A 20723-nucleotide genomic window follows, 5' to 3' on the forward strand; every position below is an offset into this window, starting at 1 on the left:
CGGCCGCGTCCCCCCGAGTCCCGCTCGGCCGCCCGGCCTCCCCTCCCGGTTCCGCCCCGCGCGTCCGCCCGCACAACTTCTGGCCGCGCGGAGCGGGCAGAGGCGGACTTGGGGTTGCTGTGTTTGTTTGTTTGAACTTCCTTGTCACCACCTTCCCTCCCCCCCCCAACCTCCGCCCCCACCTCGCCCCCCTCCCCAGCTTCTGGACGCGTTCGACTGCAGCCCGGGGTGGGGGGTGGGGGTAGGCAGCGTGTGTGCAGGGGAGGAGGGGGAAGAGGTTAAAAAAAGAGAAGTGGAAGAAGAAGGAAAGAAAGAGATCGCGGCGGGGGTAAAGGCGGCGGACGGGAAGCGATTTTGGCCGACGCTGGACTCGTCCGCGGCGCGCGCAGGCATGGCGGCCCTTCCCGGCACCGTCCCGAGGATGATGCGGCCGGCTCCGGGGCAGAACTATCCCCGCACCGGATTCCCTCTGGAAGGTAAGAGCGCCTGGGCTCGCCGCGCCTCCGCTCCTCCGCCGGGAACCCGAGGTCCTTGCAGAGGCAGCGATGTCCCGGGGTGGTGGCGGCGCCCGCGGCAGCGGGAAGGGAAGGGGGTCCCCTTCTCTTCTGGGGACCGAGTCCGGGGCGCTGGACCCCCGGAAGTTTCGGGGGCCGACACTTGTCCGTTTTTGCGCGGCTTTCGGTGACCGGCGGCCTTCCCCCGCAGGGCGGAACTCCCGGCAGATCTCGGCCCCGAGTAAATTTCAAGTCCTAGCGAATTTCAGGTCGTGGCCACTATTTTCAGACACTTTCCCCGCGGTTACTTTCTCAGCTCTCGGCGCTCGCCCGCTACAGCGCTTTCTACTCTCGGTTTTGAACTGTTCCTTTTTTCAGTCCTGGTATGGTCCTCCAATCCCTTTTATTTCGAAATACCAGCCATGTGCGGACAGCGTCTAGAAAGGCTATCCGCTTCTTCCAAAGCACCAGACAGAAATTCCTGCCTTTGGGTTACAAAACAAACTAATTTGAAATAATAAATAGTAACGATTTTTCCCCAAAAAAACTTTTCGCTTGGGCTTCGGAACTCCGCAACTCTCCTAGGAGAGACCCTCAGGACGGTGAGCGGGCACCGCAGTGTCCGGACAAGGGGAAAAGGTGAATTCTGTAATGTGTCCTCCGTCAGTACCCAGCACCGGGGGTGAGCAGAGAGGACTGGCAGTGCTCGGTTCCAGGCTGGAGGAAAGAGGGGGATCGCGCTGCCTAGACCCTTCCCTGAGTTTTGGTTTTGTTTTCTTCTTAAACTAACGGAAGGCCATCGACCTGTCAACAAACCCAGGGATCCCTGGGTTTCTGGGGGTGGGTAGCCTAGGGTGTCCTACAGAAGTGGTGAGAGATAGGTGCCACTTTCATTTTTTAATTACTCTTCTTGTAATTGTACGAGCCCCTTGTGCGTGAGGAAGAGTAAAGGAGGCGGGGAGGGGTGGGCGGGCAGGCAGCCTGCGATCTGGGGAGGGAGGGGTCCCTCTGGCAGCGAGATGGCGCGGGTCCCTGAATTAGACTGAGGCGAAGAGAGTGGCTCCGTGATCAAGTGCGCGCTTGCAGCCACGCAGGCGGGAGAGCGCACAAGCCCGGGGATTTGCCGTAGCACTCTCCTGTAGCGAATGCAAGTAAAACAGGCGGCCGAGGACGCACAGCGGATTAGAACAATATTTGCCCAACATGACGGAGAATACTGAGGAGAGCCGAGCGCCGGTCGCTAAAGAGGCTCTTGAATATAAAGTTGGGCGCTGGAGAGCTCTCCAGCGCTAATGGCATATCCCGCCGCGGAGACCGAGTGACTCTGACTTGGCGACGCACGATTTCTGATTAAATCCGAGGGTGGCTTCAGACACCTACTTTTACAAAGAGAGGTGGGGGGACCAGGCGCGCGAGGGAGGAGGCGGTAGGAACGGCTGGGCAGCCGGAGCCCCTTCTCGCCTCCTCCCTTCCAATTACACTGGCAGCTCCCTCCACTCCGGCGTCTGTGAAATCGTTCTAATCTGCCAGATCTCCGCAGCCGCCTGGTCCCCAAATTGGGGGAATGGAGGCCGGATTAGTGCACCGGGTGCCCCCCAACCTTCTGTGAGGAAATTGTGTAGACTTTGCCTTAAGGCTTCTGAGGAGCTCTCCCCTCCCAGGCACACTACAGCAGGGGTGCCTGTCTCCCCGGTTCCCAAAGTCCCCCACACGGGGAGACGCTGGCCCATCCTGTACCACCCTCACAGAGCCTACAGGGACCGAGTCTGGATTTCTGAACCCAAATAAGTATTTGATATGGGAGCTTGCTGACAGCGGAGCATTGCCCCCAAATTGCCCCCAAACGAAATTAGAACTTTGAGAGGCGTTGGAACCATGGGGAGTCCCTCGGGGGACAGCCAGGTGACCCCAGAGGCAGTGACCAACAGCATCATGTCACCAGTTCCTCGCTGTTCAATTATAAGTAGGAAGACCTGCTGTCCAGGCTAGGACTGTAAATTCTGGTAATTAACCAGCCTCTTCTGGCTCCCCCCAAAATGGATCAATCTTGACCACTTAAGGCATGGAAATGACCAGTGAGAGGGGGCCACCTCTCACTAGCCATTGGCCTCCCTAAGAGGCAGGCAGACCTGTGTCCCAAACTGCATCCTGGGGGATGGAGCCACTGGACCCCCAGACTCCCAAGACTCCACCAGCCTCTTGGCTCTGCTCTCTCCCTCCCATTCACAGAAGCTTCAGATCCCTCATTCCCCGTACTGTGACAGGAGTGGGGGCACACAGCATCTGGGGGACTGAAGCCGCCAGCTATGACTCTCTCCATCCTCCTAGGACCCTCTCTCAGCTGACAGTTTTTTCCTGACCTCTGAACAGCCACACCTCCAAATGGGGGGGAACCCGCAGACCCTCTGTCAGGGGTCTTGGGGCTCACAGAACTGGAGTCAAGGGGCGTTCTCACTGTCTCATCCGCATTCACACCCCGTGCCTCTCTCCTTCCTCATTTCCCCTCACTCCTCCAGTGTCCACACCACTTGGCCAAGGTCGGGTCAATCAACTTGGTGGGGTCTTCATCAACGGACGACCCCTGCCTAACCACATCCGCCACAAGATCGTGGAGATGGCCCACCACGGCATCCGGCCCTGTGTCATCTCCCGCCAGCTGCGTGTCTCCCATGGCTGCGTCTCCAAGATTCTCTGCCGCTACCAGGAGACTGGATCCATCCGTCCTGGGGCCATCGGCGGCAGCAAGCCCAGAGTGAGTGTCTCTGCTGCAGAACTGGCAGTCGGCCTTCCCATAGTTGGGGGATCCTGGCTGTGGCCCCTTTCACTTCCTTCTGTCGTCCAGTGCCACTGGGGTGTCCATATGCTTCTTAAAAAAAGTACAGGAAGAGAGTATCCTCACCCCCAGATATCCTCCTCATTATTTGGATTTCTAGGGGATAAGATAACTGAGGTTCCATGTTGTCCAGGACTTTGAGGCCAATGAGCCATCCCCTGGGCTGCTCCTACATCGGCCCAGACCACCAGCATCATCCCAGACCAGGGGAACTGTCCCCTCGGTCTTGCCTGATTAGTGAGTGGGGGGGTGGGATCCACCAATAAGGACTTTCAGGAGTCCTTATCAGGTCCTATCTTATTACCTGTCACTACCCTATGCACCGGGCTGCCTTCCTTGAAGGCAGGCACAGGTTTTGTGGAAGGGTAAAGCCAATCTCAGAAGGGGGGTCGGAGGGAGGGACATTGGATCCAGAGCCACCAGCCTGGCCTGGGGCTCTTGGGAGTTTGGTATTAAAAGTGCTTCCCTCTCCCCACCTCGTCTCTCTCCACTCCTGCTCCCCTACCTCCACCTCTGAAGCAGGTGGCGACTCCGGATGTGGAGAAAAAGATCGAGGAATACAAGAGGGAAAACCCAGGCATGTTCAGCTGGGAGATCCGAGACAGGCTACTGAAGGACGGACACTGTGACCGCAGCACGGTGCCCTCAGGTGAGAAGGCAGCTAGCTAAGCCGGGCACAGCACGGTCTGGCTCCACTCGGGCTGTGCAGGGCTGGAGGTCGGACGGAAGGCGATGAATGATGGGGAGTGCCAAGGAAAGTTGTGAGGAAAGAGAGCAGGAGGGCAGAGTTAGAGCAAAGGAGGGAATCAAAACCGAAAGGAAGATCTTCCGAAAGGAAGGATCTGTCCTAGGAGGGTTGATCTCCTTGGGCTCCCTGGACCCCTTTCCCCAAGTCACTCTTTCCGCTCTGTTAATGCCACCAGCTGGCAGTGGGTCCCAAACAGGGAGGTTCTCCACCACACTGCCCGTGAGGCAGCAAGCGGCCTGGGGTGGACATTCATGTGTGCACGTGTGCCAGGGGGGAGGAGGGCATCGAGGCATGCGAGATGGGGACACACACCTGGTGTAGGGGTGGCAGTCACAGGGGCTGGAGGGCCTCGGGCAAGGTCCTGGGGAAGTGGGCATGGGTGTGAGTGCATCTAGGGGTTGTGACCGTGTTAGGCACAAGTGTGTGCAAGGGGGAGCATAGGAATGCCACTGTGAGTGTGTCCCAGCGACTGCACTTGGCTGTAAATGCTTAAATGGGGGGGGGGGGGGGTGTCAGTGGGTGTGAGTCCCCTTGCCGTGCGTGGCTCTCTCCCAGGGACCCAGGTCGCCTGGGTCCGCTGCCCCAACAACTTATACTTGCTCTTTTGCCTTTGAATTTCTGAGGTTTAGTGAGTTCGATTAGCCGCGTGCTCAGAATCAAGTTCGGGAAGAAAGAGGAGGAGGAGGAAGCGGACAAGAAGGAGGACGACGGAGAGAAGAAAGCCAAGCACAGCATCGATGGCATCCTGGGCGACAAAGGTAGGGACTCTCCGGGGGGGGCTCCACCGCCGAACCCCGCGTCCCCGCGCGAGACCGTGCGGACCGGTGAGTGGTTCGCTTCCGCCGCTCAGGGCTAGCGACCGCACTTTAGCGGGAGGACTCGCAGCCCCCGGGGCAGCCGGGACCCTCCGGGTTTGCGGAGAGCGCCCCCTCGGTGCGCCCCGGACCAGGGCAGAAGGCGGAGCCGGGGCGCAGACGGGCCTCGGCGTCCCCGCGGAGCCGGCTGCAGGTTGGTGCACTGCGCGCCTCCGAGTGCGCAAGCCCCGCGCGCAGGGCCTGGCTGAGCGCTCCCGGGCGTGTGCCCTGCGGGGCCGGCGTTTTGGCGGCGAGTCCCTGTGTGGATCTATTATTTATAGGACGCTTGGACAAGGGGGCGGGGGGCGAGGAAGGAGGAGCCGGCCTACGGCTCCCTAAATGAATTTGTTAACCAGACCCGCACACGCTCTCTAAACGGTCCCTTGAAACCCTGCCTGACAGTTGACTGACCGCTGCAATCAATAAAAATTAGCGAGGGCCGCCGCCTAAGCCTCAGCCCGGCGTTGCCAGGGGCCCGAACCGAGACAGTGCCGGCTGGGTGCAGACGGGCGCACCGGTCAGCGCTTGCCTCTGGCGGGGCCAGGCGTGGAGGCCAAGTTCCCCCAAGGCCCAGGATCGGAGGATCTCTCAGGCGGGGAGAAAGCTTCCGCCGGCACCCACCTTCTCCCCTCGTGCAGCTCCGCCGCCCCGCCGGCTGGGGTCGGGGCCTTGCGCCCTGCTTTTTCTCCTGGTCGGCTAGGGAAGGCGTTTATCTTTCAAGCGCCTGCACGCCCGGGAAAGGGGCGTGTGCTTTTGTTTCTTGAGGGGTGTGGTGGGGGGAGTGTTCCACATTACCGGCCCCCCTGAACTTCTCTTTGAGACTTGGTCAGTGTGCCTTAAATGGGGGAAGGGGTTGAGAAACAGAAGTAGAAGGCCCAGAGTCACAAAGACTGGCTGGGGAAAAGAGGAAGCCCACAAACGGGCATGCCGGGAGGCAGCAGGCAGACGGGAAAGATAGTGGTCCGGCAAGCCTGCAAAGCGGTAGCTTTGGAAAAAGTGGGGGAGTGCCCCAAACTTGGAAACTTGCAAGGAGCACATTTGGCTTGAATTCCTTTCCAGAGGTGTCTCGAGATACCCCTCTTCTCGCTTTCCATGAACTCCTAGCCCAGGTCTCTCTCTCTCTCTGCAGTTGTCAGTAGTCTCCCAACCTTGAAGATGAACTTCACAAACAAAGCCCGCTTCCAAAGACAACACCCAGGGAGGCCCAGCCCCCACAGGCCTGGTGGAGGGGGAAGGTGGGAGGAGGGGCAGGAGCAGCCCCTTTGAGAGAGGAGCCGAGAGCTGGGGAAGGGGCGGGCTATTGACATTCAGGGCCCCAAGTGGAGCCCAGTCCCGCCAGGGACAAAAGGGCGAGGGAAGAAAGGGAGCGAGCTGTGCCTGGCACCCCGCTGTGCCCGGCCCGCCTCGGAGCCCCGGGTCTTCAGTGGGAAGCTGCCTGGTGCAGCTCAGGAGCCCCTGGCTTGGACAAGGCAGCCCAGAGCCCTGGGACCCCTGCAAGGGCGGGGGGACCCATTCCTGACTTCAGTTTGTATCAGAAAGGGACTTGGTTGGGCTTCTTCTTTTTTGTGGGGTGGGACACGTTGAACTTGAAATGATCTTTCCTGGTGAAATACCACACAGCAGACACCGTTTCTGAGAAGTACCGGGCAGAAGCAGAAGGAGGTTTGGTTTTATTTGCCGAGATTTTAGGGTGTGTGTGTGTGTGTGTGTGTGTGTGGCGGGGGTGGGGGTGCCCAGCTCAGTCTGTGAGGAAGCAAAATAGGTAAGTGTCTTCTGAGAAAGAAGGAAAAAAGAGGCAGGGGATAGAAAGCCTGAGCTTTGGGGATCCCTCTGGCTCCAGGGAGTTTGGGTGCTTCTGGCGTTGGCCAGGGTTTATAAAACCAGCTCACAGACAGCTTCGCTGGAGAGAGGATTTCCCTGCAGCAGAACCAGGAAGCTCCAAATCTCCAAGGGTTTAGAAGGAGCCTGCTGGTTCCAGACGGGAAGGCAGAGAGCACAGGAGCTGCAGAAATGAAACGGAATCCTTGGGTCCGGTATCCAGAGAGCCTGGCAGGTTTTGAGTGACAGTGGGCACATCCAACGCGGGGACCATGAGCTCGATGGCTGTGTAAAAATGCATGTGACTCTCCGTGTGGCTGTTTGCCCGTGGGCCTTTGGATCATTGTGCCGTGGGTCGTATTCTGTGCAGGTGGGGGTGGGGTTCTGCGTGGATGCGCAGGGTGATTGGATGCGGGTGTGAATGAGCAGAATGACAGTGGGGATGAGGGACGGTCGTCTGTCCCCCCCCCCCCAACAGAACATATCAACCCCCTGAGTACCTGGGGGCAGTAGGCAAGCATCCCAGTGAACCACCCAGCTGGAACCTCTCCTCTCTCTCCCAGGCCCCAGCCATCAGTTTCATGGCCAAGTTAAAGAGGAGAAGACCTCCTAACCTCCACCCAAGTCGACCAGGTGGGGAGAGGCAGAGAAGCCTTAAAGGGCAGAGCAGGGGGAGGGGTGCACACCCACAAACTTTGTTTTGGTTTCTTGCTTGTGACAAACGCTTTCTCCGGAGGGGTTGCCCCTCTCATGGCGGGGAGCCTTCCAAGAAGGGGTTTAAGAGCTCTCCTCTTTAAGCGCTAAAGAGAGATCCCTCCCTGAGTCCGTTTTTCCCTATCGTCCGCTTGGCATTTAATAATGTTAAGACTTATTAGAGCTGGTAATGAAAACTGGGGCTGCTGAATAGGAAACTGTGTTGCAGAAGGGTGTTATAGCTCCCAGGCATGGTAAGAAACTATTTATCCGCAATCAGTCCTCACTCTCGGAGTTTGAAGCACAAACGTTAAGTTGAAGGGTTTTAAAGCAGATTAAATTGAGCCTTTATTTCTGTGCACTTTCATCTCTGAACAGCTCACTCCTGCTCCCCTTGGGCTGATATTCATGAGGCTGTTCATATTTTTTTTTTTTTTTTTGCTCTTATCCTTGTTAAGACTGAGTTATTAGGATTGTTGGTTGTGAGAATTTCAGACTGCAGCGGATAGGGGCTCCAGCCGTGCTCTGCTCACCTGGAGAGGGAAATGGACAGTTCCTTGCCCTCGTCCACTTGGACTCTCTTCTCCTCACCCCTTCTCCGGGGACCAGGGGAGAGACACAGGACAGAGACCCCAACCGGGAAAGGATTTAAGACGAATGGGAAAGGAAAAGCTTTTCCTAGTTTGAGCCCAGGGAGAGTCTGGTGGGAAATTTGAAAAGGGGTTGCAAAAAGTCAAACCGTTTCTCTGAGGGAAGCAATAGCAAAATAAAATAAAATAAAATAAAATGCAGTAACAACAGCAATAAACAATAAGAACACCAAAGCCTCGTGCATCTGACAATGTACAAACTTGGGCTGAAACTGACCAGATCAGACATGGGGCTCCACCTGGGTCTCTAGGGTACAATACCCAGAGAGGTCACAATTAATAGGAAATAATGGAGGGGGTCGCAGTATTTAAAAGAAGAAGAGCGAGCGTGCATTTCCTCTATGGGGAGAAGTGCCATGGCCAAAGTCCATCCAAGATTCGCCGACCTCCCGGGTTTGAAAGACCATCCCAGGTGGGGGCCGAAGGTGGTGTGTGTGAGGCAGATCTGGGTTTCTGTGCATTTTTCCTTCATTTATTTTTAAAGCAGCAAACGTACAGGTGTGGAGTGGGAGATGACGGAGAAGGCTCGGAAAGGGAGGGAGAGCCCGAAGTGTCGGTTTTAGACACTTGTAAAAGGAGGTGGGAAACAATTTAATTTGGCAGCGCCGCTAGCTGCTAATGCGGTTTTCGGTCGTTTGCTACCCTGGAGGAAGCTGTTTTGATTGTGTGTACAAGGACCTGCCAAATTTAATTAGGCTCCGGGGGAGCACATGAATAGGGGAAGGGGGCAAGGCTCCCCTCAGCACACACCGTTTATTTTTTTTTTCCCCCAGCTTCACACCTGGAAGGGGCATTGTTTACCGGATAGGCAAGAGCGCCCGGCCGAGGGAAGGGGAGGAGGTGCAGAGAGAGGGGCCTGGGAAGAGGGAGCGAGGGAGGGGACGAAGATAGTCCATTTATCAAGAAACAATCTGCATTGATTTAAACCAACAAGTTCCCTCCTCTGTAAATGTGTGTTTAGAGAAAGGTAATTGACACTCCACCATATCAAAGGATTACCCCGGGTTGGCAATCTAATCAAACAGAGTCCAGGCGGGATTTGAGGCTGTTCAGAGTGGGATCAGCTTCGCATAATGGGGGCTCGGAGGAAGATGGGAGGGTGTCAGGCAATTCGCCGGCTTTAGGCTGCACTCCGCGGTGGATAGGCAGTGAGACCAGAGGGAGAGAGGGGAGGGGGCGTGGGGGATGGGGGGAGCAGAGAGGGGGCGAGCCCACACTGGGCTGACAAGACTCCCCCCTTTCTTCCCTCCATCCCCCCCGACCGAAGAAGAGAGCGGGGAAGGAGGGAGCTGAGACTCACGGAGAACAACAATGAGATAAGTATTACAAAGGCAAACACTGGCGCTCGCTCGCTCGCTCGCAGCCCCGGAACCCGCGGTACATAAACAAAGTCGGCAAACTGTTTGCCAGATAAACTCGTGCCTAAATCGAGTGTGACGGGCAAGGAGAGTAGAGACAGAAGGAGATAAGGTTGGAGGGGGAATGAACGAACGTAATCTAATAGAAGACATTTAGCAAACAAAGTTGAAACAAGGGAGAACAGGCGATCGGAAGGTAATTATCCGCCCCAGAGATGGAGGGAAGACTTTGGAGGGCTGGGGGTGCGGTGGCGGGGGGGGGGGGGTCAGGAGCCGTGCAAGAGCTGCGTGTTTGAGGGGGGTGTCTTTGGGACTCCACGGGGAACCGGGAGAGGGTCCCCAGGGCCTGCAGAGGAAGGGCTGGGCTCCCAGATTGAGGATCCCGCACAGCTCCAGTCTCCCCGACGCGTTTCTAAACGGGGTGGGGGTCCCCCGCCGCGAAGGCGTGCGGGTTTTATGTTCACCTTCGGGCACGCACTGCCACACACCGGCTGTTTCGAGGCGTTTGTACCTAAAAGACTCGTGTGCGCGCGGCACAGCCGTGAAAGGAATTAGATATTTACCAGTTTGAAATAAGCCTGGCTAAGAAGAAGAGAGAGAAAGAGAGAGAGAGAGAGAGGGGGACATTGAAAAAACGAGGCTGGGGGAAGACTTCAAACGAATTCATCATTTGGAATGGTGGAGGGGAGATTTACCAGACAGTATTGGGAAGTTATTTAGATATTAATAACACATTTTCCTGAGGCGCGACCACGGCAGCCATCTGCGTTGCTCTCCGAGCTATTTGGCTGGGTGAAATATGGGCGTCTCAAATGTTGGGAAGAGATAAGGCAATCAGGCTAACCCTGGTCCTAAGACGCCATCACGGCGTTAAACCCGGATTAACCTCCCCCCACCCCCGCCGCCCCCTCCCCTTTCACAGCTTTCCAAATTTTTCAGTGGAATTTACATGGAAGGATTTAAAAGCACATATAACAGTAGCCTTAAAGCAATAAGGTGATTATTTGGGCTTTAAAAAAAAAAAAAAAGAATGTCTTTCTGAAAATGATAGTTGTCACACACTACGTTTTATATAAATAATATTATATAAAAACATATATATTTTTATATACGGAGGCTGAGCAAATGGGATTTCCTACCAGGCTGCCTCTTTGGAGTTCCCGTTTGCCATCATCGGCCAAGTTGATGAGGGCTTGGTTCCTAATGGGCACCTATAGAAACTTGAAGTGGACCAGGCCCCTGGTTCTGGCCCCAGAGTTCGCCTAAAGCCAGACAGAATTCATACCCACAGAAGAGACCCAGAAGTGCCTGGTGAGGGGAAGCCTTCCTACTGCTAAGAGCATAGAAGAGAAGCCCCAAAGGGGAGATGCTCCAGGGACTTAGGGGCCTTGAAGGCCATGACTACGATGGGGGGGGCACATTCCAGGAATTCCAGAAAAATAGCTCTTCTGCCTCTTCTACCCCAGACTAATGAGGTAATTAGGAAACCCAGTTGGGGATGGGGATAAGAGGGGCTTGGAAGGTTCGGTTGCCCCCTTCGGTTTTTTGCTGTCCTACGCTTTCCTTCTCCCCCCTCCCCCCAACTCTGGCTGAAAGAGGAAAAGGTGGAAGTGGGGTCAGCGCTTTCTGACCTGCTCCAGAGCGATTGGCCCCGGCTGGGGTCGGGCAGGGGGGAGGGAGGGAACTTGCCTTCCCAAATCGAATCAAGGCAGAACGGTGACCTAAGGGGGAAACTTCGCCATTAGTAGATAGATCTCTCCAAAACTTCAAACAAAGTGGGGTGGGGGTGGGGGGGGAAGGAGTGGTGAAGCAGGGGAGGAAGAGGCCAGGCGGGGAAGGAGTCCGGAGAGTCAGCACAGAGGGGACCCGGAGACTGCGAAGGGGAGGGGCCTAGAGGAGGAAGAGAAAGGGTCGAGGGCAAAGGGGAGGTGGGGGCCAAAGGAAGGGGTGTAGGGAAGAGGAGGCCGGAGGAGGGTCGGCTGCACTTGCAACTTCAGCCTTCGTGGAAGAAGAAAGGTTTCCCCTCACTGCAGCTTCGGGAGGGATGAGGGGAAGGGTGTGTTCCCCAGATCAAGCCGCCACGAGGCCCCAAGGCATTCCAGGGCACCTGGGGTGCTCCTGCCTGGCCCTCTCTTGGGCACCTGAGGGAGGGCGGGTTTCAGGGACCCGCGGAGCTCTGCACGCTTGCTGAGGAAGGCTCCCTCCGGTTTCCCCGAGACTGCGGGGCAGCTAATGGTCCAAGTTTTGGTCGCGGGGGCCCTGGCTGGGCGCTGGGTCTGAGCCCAGGTGGAGACCCCAGGGAGGGATGGCAGAGACCGGGGAGACGCAGAGCCATGGAGGTGGCACAAGGAAGAGTCAGAAAGGAGGAGACTAGCCAAAGAGGGGAGGGAGGGAGAACGCTGCGCGCTCCAGGAATCCACGGGAAGCAGGCCTAGGAGAACCTGCCCAGAGCGTTTGAGGACGCTGAGAAATGCGGAGGGACCGAGAGGGGCGCGGAGCGGCAGGCAGAAAGACAAAAGGATGCAGAGTCACCGAAAGGCTGGCCCGGGACAGGCAGATCAGGAGAAACCGCGGGACCTGGAGACAGCCCGCGGGAGCGCGCGGGCGGAGAGGGCGAGCGCGCAAAGCCGGGCGGCGGCGGGAGGCGGGCGAGCCGCTGTCGTCCTTTTGATCCTCGGCGGCTTCCCCTTATCAGAAGCGCTTTCGGTGACACTGGCACAAAGGCGGTTCATCATATTACAGCGCGGCCCGGCGGCTCGCTGCGATCCCGCCGCTTAATTAGAGGCGAGCGAGTCGGGCCAGCGGAGCGGGAGGGAGGCCGACCCCGAGGCGGGGGCCTGAGCTCTGCGCTCCGACCCGGGGCGCTGGGAAGGGGCCGGCCGAGAGCCTGACCCAGTCGGGACTAAGAACGAGGAGGGGGGGGGCGGGGAGAGCGGGAAACCCTTATTCAGAGCGCTGCTAAATAAACAGGCCTGTCGGGGTCGGGGAGGGGGGTTCGCTGTCGGGAGAGGGAGACTCGCTGCCTTCCGAGGTTTCGCAGCAGCCCCTCTAAGTTCTCAGGTCTGGGGAAGGGATGGCGTGCCGGCCAGCGTCCGCACTCCCGGGCTTCCCACGCTGCCGAGTGGGAGCTGAGTGGAGGCAAGGTTGCAACCCTGGAGAGCTGAAAGTTTCGTGCTGCTCTGGGTCCAGTTCACACCCGCAGGTTCCCAGTGGCTGAGAGTCCCGTTCCCTCCTCCGAGGGCATGCCCTGTCTCCATCTGAAGCCAACTGCGCTAGGCGGGAGGAATCGGGAGGTCAGAGTGCATTGCGGTGGGCCCAGAAAGGAAGGGTTCTCGAGTCTATCCTGCCCCTAGCTCATAGGCAATGTCATCTTGGACAATTTGCTCAGTTTCTCTGGGTCTCTGTTTTCTCCCATGAAAGCCAGAGAACTGGACTGAGTCAAAGATTCTTGTCCTTTGGGGGAACCCTAGACCCCTTGGAGAATTGGATAAAATTCGGAAAAACTGGCCAATCACACAAAGCCATTCAGATAGAATTTTGCCAACAGTATAAAGGGTATAAAGGGGTCTCTGGGTCTCTAGAGGCCACACCCCTTAGGAACCTTGCCTATGCAAGTGATTCCAGTGTGTGTCCCCTGGCCCCGCCCCCACTCAGCAGCTCAACCCCAGAGCAGGAGCCCAGGAGCTCAGGATGAGAGATGATGGAACTGGGGGGGGGGGGTAGAGTTGAGACAGAAAGCCTGTCCTCCATCTGGTCCTTGCTGCTTCTTTGCCTTTCAAAAACAGAGGCAGCAGAGCCCCCCCCCCCCATTCATTTGTTGGAAGCATCCTTTCTGAGGATAAAATGAGCACAAATGCTGTGTTCCCCTTTTTTTCTGTTCCAGAAAGAAAGAAAAGAAAGAAAGAAATTAATTTGTTTCAAAGGGTCAATTTCTTCAGTCTATAAAATTTTGTTGAGCACCTACTATGTGCCGGGCATTGTGTTAAGCACCCAGGGGGTACCTGAGAAGTCAGGAAGGTCCCTGCCTTCAGAAAGTTTTGAGCCAGGTGGTTGAGACAGAAAATAAACAAGCTCAGGATGAACAGACCTGACTCAGGGCATGTGTTTCTGTGCATATTTACCTGGGTCTCCGTGTGTGCCTGCCCCCTTACCGGCTGGCTGTGTGCTCTGGTGTTTGTGAGTGTTGCCTTTGTGTGTTTGTGCAGATCTGCTGGTGTGTGCAACAATGGGCTATGTCTGGGGCCCGAGCCAGATTTGGCAAGGCAGCCCCCAACGCGGCTATGGGAGCCATAGGCATCCGGCAGGGCTTGGAAGCAACCTGGGTTGGAGCTGAGCAGAGGAGGAAGGAGTAGCCAGGCGGCTGGGCTCCGGAGCCTCTTCCCTTCACTGTGCTCTTTGTTTGCCTCTGAAAAAAGATCAAACAGACCCCAGGCCTGGGCAGAAAAAGGGGTGGGGCGTCGGCCCCAGAAGTAGCTTGGAAAACTCCACCCTGAACTTTACTGGGGTCTTTTCCATGGGACCCAGACCAAGTGGAGCCCCACTTAAGGGGCTACCTGTCTCTCCATAGGAACCCCCCCCCCTCAGTTGCTAGCCTCTTGGGGTTAACAGGTGGAGAGGGTCCGCTCCTGGTTCGAATTACAGTTGTGGGTCTCTAAGCGACTGGGAAAGGTGAAAAGAAGGCAACATTCAGGGGAATTTCTGTGGGGTGTCCTGTGTTTGGATGGTGTGTTGTCTTACTTCTGCATGGGGATTGTGTATCTGGGATCAAGCCCTTCAGTTCCCTGGAAACCTACCTGTCCTATAGTCTACACCACCGGCTTTATCTGATTTAGAGTTCACCTCTAGAGCAACAACTTTGGGGTTGGTAGAGGTCAGGGGGAGTTCTAAGGAACCGTCTAGAATGATCTCATTCCCGGTGGAAGCCTGCAGAAAAGCTTCTTTCTCCTGCACTCTCTTGTAACCACAGAACCAACTCCCACTGTTGGTCCAGCAGCAGAATGGGGGAACCTGGAACTTTCCAGCCTGACTTTGTATGAACCCCTCCCACCCCCTGTCCACCCCCACCCCACCGTGGTCCTCATCCTTGCCATTTTTTCTCTTTACCTGGAGAGCTTGAGCTTGGATTCACACTCTTCAGAGAACCGAAAGTCCAATAGGAAAAAAGAAATTCCAGTGTATGTGTGTGTGTGTGTGTGAGAAAGGGCGCAGCTAGGAGATGCTCTTCTGCTTTCTTCTACTGATTTTTGCCCCCCTCTGCCCCAGTCTGTACCCCTTCCTCTATTATGTCTCTCCAGCTGCCATCAAATGCCCGCCCTCTCCCATCTTTGGTGATGGGGAAGACTGAATCATCAGGCTGGTAGTTTCTGGGATCGATTGCAGGTGCTGGGAGTGAACCCTAAGAAAAGAGGTTCTGGAACTTTCTTTAATAAATGGAGGTGGATAACCTTCCTCTCTCGGGAGTCGAATTGTGCTCAGTTTGGGACTTTCCCTTCGATGGCCTATACAAGGCACAGGACCGAGCGTAGCTGGTGCGCTCAGAGCTTTGCGCAGGGGTGGGGGTGGGGGCGGCGATTAGGCTTAGCACTGGTAAACGCGCCTTCCCCTCCCCCCTGCTAAAAGCAAACAAACAAGCAAACAAACAGAAACACCTTTCCCCCTTTTGGCTGCGTGGCAGATTTGCAAGCTGGGAGCTCGTCTTCTGCCTCAGGGACTTCCAGGGCCCGCGCCTCAGTTTCCCCATCTGATTAGTGGGGATAACCGCCCCTCCCCACCTCCTGGGGCAGGAGGAAATAAGGCCCTGGAAGGCTCCTTGGAAACTGGTCAGCGGGTCCCAGGAGGGGGAGAGGGAGGCTCCAGGAGTGTCTCCTCCCCCGGCCCCGTGCACCGCCGCCCCCTCCTTGGGCGCAGTCCCCGCTCGCGCCTCAATGGCCACTTTAGAAATACAAACAACTTTAGAAATAAAGTAACCAAACCCCCGAAAGGGGCTTTGAAGGGGCGAATGCCTGGTGGCGCTTTACTATGGTGTGGGCCGAGGCCCCAGCCTAATCCCGCTTTCATTTTCACCGACGGCCGCGGGGGAAGCGCTCCCGGCCTCCCGGCCCCTCAGGAGGCTGATTAGGCCACAAAGGGCCCCCATTATCCCGAGAAGAAAACCGGGGGCGGCGCGGGGCGGGGGGAGCGGGGGGAGCGGGCCGCCCGCGCCCGGGCTATTGACTTAGTGGATGAAGTCAAGAGCGGGCACGCTGGGAGCCCCGGGGGAGGGGGACGGGGGCGCCGGGCAGGGGGGAGGCGCCGGGCCCGCGCGGGAAGGGGCGGGGAGACCCGAACAAAACAGCACGCACAAAACCCTACAACAAAACCCAAGCTGCGGGCGAGGGAAGCTGGCGGCGGAGGGCTTCGTCCCGGGCTTCTGCTGGGTCAGCTGCCCCAGGCGGGCGGCCCGTGGAGGAGTGGGGTGCGGGATGGAGGAGCTGGGCCCGCCCGGAAAGGGAGTCGGTGGCTTTCTTGGGAGGGGTGCGGGGTTGGGGAGGGAGAAAGTCACGGGGCCGGTGAGATTTGGTGTGTCTGTCGCTGAGCAAAGTGTCGGTGGCTTGGGCACGAGGCTCTGGCTCTCAGCCGCTTCCTTCCTCCTCGGTGAACCTGGGGAGCTGGGTCCAGTGATGGGGACATCTGGTGGGCAGAGGCCACTCCTCTGAGATGCTCTCGAAAAGGTGCTTGAGTTAGGGCTGCTGGGGAGGAGGGGGTTGAAGGACAAAGACGAGCCCCCTCCCCAACCTGAAAGATCTGGGCAAGTTTGAAGGAGGGACCCCCTCCCCCCAAGCCTCAATGCTCCCGCAACACCGTCCCACGCATCCTGAGCCTTTGGCTCAGGTCATGATCCAGGGGTTCTAGGATCAAGTCCCACAACTGGCTTTCTGCTCAGCAGGAAGCCTGCTTCTCCCTCTCCCTACACACCTCCTCCAGCTTGCACTCTCTCTCTCTCTCACTCTCTCTCTCCCAAATAAATAAATAAAATCTAAAAAAAAAAAAAAGGAAAAAAGAAAAAGAAAAAGAAAGAAAGAAGGAAGGAAGGAAGAAAAGAAAAGAAGAGAAGAGAAGAGAAGAGAAAAGAAAAGAAATAAGTGGGCCCTGCAGGCAGCTCTTCAGTCAACGGAGGGCCAGGGGAAGAAGGCAGAAACAGCCAGCTCCTGGGACCCAGTAGACCCTGCTAGATGTGCGGAGGGTCGTTCCTTCCTGGGTGAGCTCTTTCCCCTCCCAGCTTTGGTGGGCAGGGTGGGGACGGTCCGGGTGAGCCCTATTCGGTGATTGAAGGAGATGGCAGAAACCTCCTGCAGGTGTTGAAGAGGCTGAGGAGGGTTTGAGACACAGTCCCCCCATCACATCCCCTCCGCAAGTATAGCTGCCCCCATTCGCTTGAAATAGGGGTTAGGTCTAGGCACTGGCTAGAAGGACTTGGAAGATGCTTTGAAGGCATCTCGGCTCTTCATCCATTCATCCCTCAATGGTCTCTGAAGTCCTGCTTCCTGCAGGCTGCTGCCCTGGGGTGGGGGTGGGGGTTATACCCTTAGAGCCCAGGCTGTGGGCCCCTCCAGGCTGAATTAAGAAGTTAGGACTTGTTCTAAGTGCGGTGGGGAGCCCGGGAAGATACCGCAGCTGGAGAGGGATGGACCGCAGAGAAGGGACTGGAGGGTGTGTGTGTGGGGGGGGGCAGCTAGGATCTTAGGGTTTCGAAGGGAGCAGGGAAAAGGTGCAGAGAACGTGGAGAGCAGAGCATGGGGAGAGAGATGTCGAGGAGAGGTTGCCCCAGCCTGAGAAGGAGGGAAGGCGGAGAGGAGGCATTGTTCAAAGTACCTCCCCCTTTACCGGATGCCTTGGGGTGCTGAACCTGTGGCCCCGGAATTAGGGGACTCCAGGGTGAGATCCCCAAGGGTGAGTCAGAGTTGAACAGGCCTTAGAGCTCATCTGGCCATTTTACAGATGGAAAGGCTGAGGTCCAGAGAGTGTGGCATGAGTGAGCCTGGAGGAGGGAACGGTAGCTCTGATTCGCTGGCAGTTGCCTTCCTAGAGGAGCAAAAAGTGCTGGTTGAAGTCTTGCTTCCAGGAGCTCAGGAGGCCCAGGGTGAGGACAGGGGAAGTCTGGCGTCTGTCCATCCCTGCTGCCTGTCCCCCTTTGTGCTTAATGTGATGCCTGCTTTTTGTTGTTGTTGTTGTTCCATTTCACAGAGGGGGAAACTGAGGCTTGGAGAGATTTGCTCAAAGAAGTAGGGAAAGGAGGGTTTTCTCCTAGTAGGACCCCAAGACCTTTACCCTCAGAAGCCTGAAGGGCACAAGTCCGGCCACTCTTCCTGTCCCATCGGCAGAGCTGCAGCCGCCAGCCCCTGCCCCCATTCTTCAGGAACCCTAGATCCAGGCCCAGGGGAGACTGTGGCTCCAACCAGCATCCCCCCACAACTGCCCACACTCCCAGCACCCATAGCACCTGCTAGAATTTGGAGACCAGAGAGATGTCACAGACTTGGCCACCTTCCTGGGAAGAGTTCTTGTAACAGCAAGGACAAATAAAACCCAGAGGGAAAGGAATGGTGGTACCCAGTTTGGGGGCTAGGGATGGAGTTCAGACCCAGTGTGAATGGGTCTCCCCGGGGAGAGGCCCAGGCTGTGATGCTAACTGCTGTGTAACCCTCGACAAGCCACTTAATTTCTCTGGTCCTTGCCCTTGTGTCTGAACAATGGCAAGGCACAATCAGTCTAGTAACCACTCAAAGTGAGTTCCGTGGAGCCTTGGCTCTTTTGAGCAGGTAGCAGGGGAGGACCCTTGGAGCTCTGAGCCTCTAGGCATGTTTGCACTGAAGGGAGGAAGTCAAAACCCTGCTGTGTTCCCCTTTGACCGAGGGAGCTCTGGTGAGGCAGGGCTTTGTCCCAGGGCGGAGCAGGGACTACTTCCAGTGGAGGAGGGGGAGGGCGGGAGGAGCTCTCTGTTTGCGCCAGGAATCAGAGCCCGGGGCTGTGGTTATTGGTCTTCAGAGATAAGCTGATACTGCTTATCTAGTGACAAATGATTCTGCTCCTCTTCTAGTCCCTGCATTAGGGAACTTTCTCTCCTGGCTAGGAGGTCTCTTCGGAAGAACAGGCAGGGCTGGTCCCCAGACACTGGGTACCTTTTGAGTCCTGGCTCAGCTTGCTGTGTGAATAAGGGGCCATTACCCTCTCTGTGCTTCACTGGCAGCTACTGGTGGTGTGGCTGGATTTCAGTGCCATCCCAGGGTGGTACGGGAAGGAGGATTCAGTGCAGAATAATTCAATGCAGAGTGTGGGAGATGGAAAGATCCAGGAGCCAGGACGGCCAAAGGGGGTGTCCCAGAGTCATCCTGGTACTTTGGCAAAGGGTGCGCACAAGAGCACTTTCTTGATTTGGAACATGAGAGAGGAGTGACTTTTGGGTTGAGCTGCCCTGGTCCTTCTGATGGACACCCCAGTTGGCAGCCACTGGCCCACCGCAACACCCCTACTTACAAATGGAGAAACTGAGGCCCAGAGAGGGGAAGAAACTTGTTCCTCGTTGCACAGCAGATAGGGAACAGAGTCAGAGCAGGGACCTGGTCTCCAGACTGCCGTGAATGAACCGTTCTTCCAAAGTCACTGGGTCCCTCACCTTTTATTACTGTCACCTGCCCCAACGGAGGGTCTGACCGGCAAGGCATCATCCCAGGAACAAGGGGACTGTAAGGATAAGACCCCTGCCTTACTAGGCACTGGCTAGAAGGACTAGCCATTCAATGGGGGCCATTCACACTGGGTCTGAACTCCATCCCTACCCCCATCCCTGCCATGCCAGACTCCTGCCCACACTATGGGCACGGCCACCCAGACACTCCCTCTCATTTCAGCTCTGGGCCCAGCTCTTGCATCCAAAGGGAGCGGTGGGCAACAGCAGTAGCCCTGAACTCCTAATCAGCAGGATCCCACAGTGGGTCCCCTGGCCTGCTTGCTCTCTGAGCCTTGGTGTTTCCACCCATCCCTTGGAGATACAAACTCCAAAAGGAGACAGGAGCGGAGACACAGAAGAGGGGGCCGGCACCCAGGATGTGTGTGATCAAAATGAGGTAAAAGGACTGAAAGCAGTGGGTAGGGAGCAGAGGACCCATAGAGGCTCCTAAGATAAGAATTTCCCAAATCAAATGCAGATGGTGTTATCAGGGCCTCGAAGATACATATGCATAGTTCTCCATAAAGATTTACTACCGAAGTCATAGGTACCTGTAAAATTTCAAGTTGTTTTTTTTTTTTTTTTTAAGCAGACAAAATAAAAATGGAAAATCTTTCTACTCCCCCCGAGATGATCTTGTTGAGTTTGGCAGTATCGCTGTCTGGATTCATGGGTCCTTATCTGTATCTGTATCTAAGCATCCAGCAGCGAGTCTAGATAGAGACCTGGGTAGTTAAAGTGGCAGGGTAGCCACTGAAGCTGGGGACACTAGAGACCCCGGGGGTGAGCGCGAGACCCTAGAATTGAATTCAGGTATAGATATGTGTATGTACACATGCATTTCCCTGGGATCTTTAGTTTTCCTGGGTCTCTAGGGCTCGGGTCCCTAAAAGGTTAAGCACCTTGCGGTAGGAGATTTGCAGCTGTTTGTCCTCTCTAAGGAGGGGCAACAGAAGCTCCCAGTCCGCCCCCAACTCCTCCCCACTCCTCCCCAGGGCCCCTCATCACCTCTCCCCTCCTCCTTTCTGTTGTGCACCTGCCTGGGCTTCCGGTCTCCTCTGCTTCAAAGCGGCAAGCTAGGCTTTACCTGCCAGAGCCTCCAAAGGGGAAGTGGCATTTCAGGCACTTAATTAGACCCAGGACAAGAATAGAGGCTGAAGGTCTGGTCAGGCCAGGCGGGATTGTTGGGGGGATTAACACCCAGGTAAACCCATCAAGGCTCACCCGCCTCTTAGCCGGGGCACCAAGAGAATCCCAGGCCGGCAGTGGACAGGCTGGGCCAACAGCTGGAAATCGCATTCCCCAGGTGGGGGGCGGGTCGACGTGTGTGTGTGTGTGCGGGGAGGCCAAGGCCTGGGAGGAGAAGGGAGGCCCCCTCCAGCTGCTGCCTCCACCATCTTTCTTCCCCTCCCGGCTCCCTAGTGCCCCAGGAAGGCGGAGCTAGAACTACCCTTTTATGCCCACAGCGATGATGTGCGGAGCATCTCCTGTGTGCCAGACACATAGTTCTAGGGGCTGGAAGCACAGCCTCGAAATGCACAAAGCGCCTCGGCCCCGGGGGATGCTGAT

The 20723-nt window shown here is 56.6% G+C and overlaps 1 protein-coding gene across 1 annotated transcript in view; it reads left to right on the forward strand.

Moving 5' to 3' along the window:
• Positions 1 to 276: 276 nt before the first annotated feature.
• Positions 277 to 20723, forward strand: part of PAX7 (paired box 7) — a 98345-nt gene continuing 77898 nt past the window's right edge. The window contains exons 1-4 of the mRNA XM_045064934.1: positions 277 to 476; positions 3011 to 3246; positions 3850 to 3976; positions 4705 to 4833. Of these exons, the coding sequence (XP_044920869.1) occupies positions 392 to 476; positions 3011 to 3246; positions 3850 to 3976; positions 4705 to 4833 (577 nt within the window). The 5' untranslated portion in view covers positions 277 to 391. The remainder of the gene's footprint in view (positions 477 to 3010; positions 3247 to 3849; positions 3977 to 4704; positions 4834 to 20723) is intronic.

The sequence above is a fragment of the Mustela putorius genome, unplaced genomic scaffold, assembly GCF_011764305.1.
Source record: "Mustela putorius furo isolate JIRA1106 unplaced genomic scaffold, ASM1176430v1.1 tig00003853_pilon_pilon_pilon, whole genome shotgun sequence".
In the NCBI taxonomy this organism is placed as follows: Eukaryota; Metazoa; Chordata; class Mammalia; order Carnivora; family Mustelidae; genus Mustela; species Mustela putorius.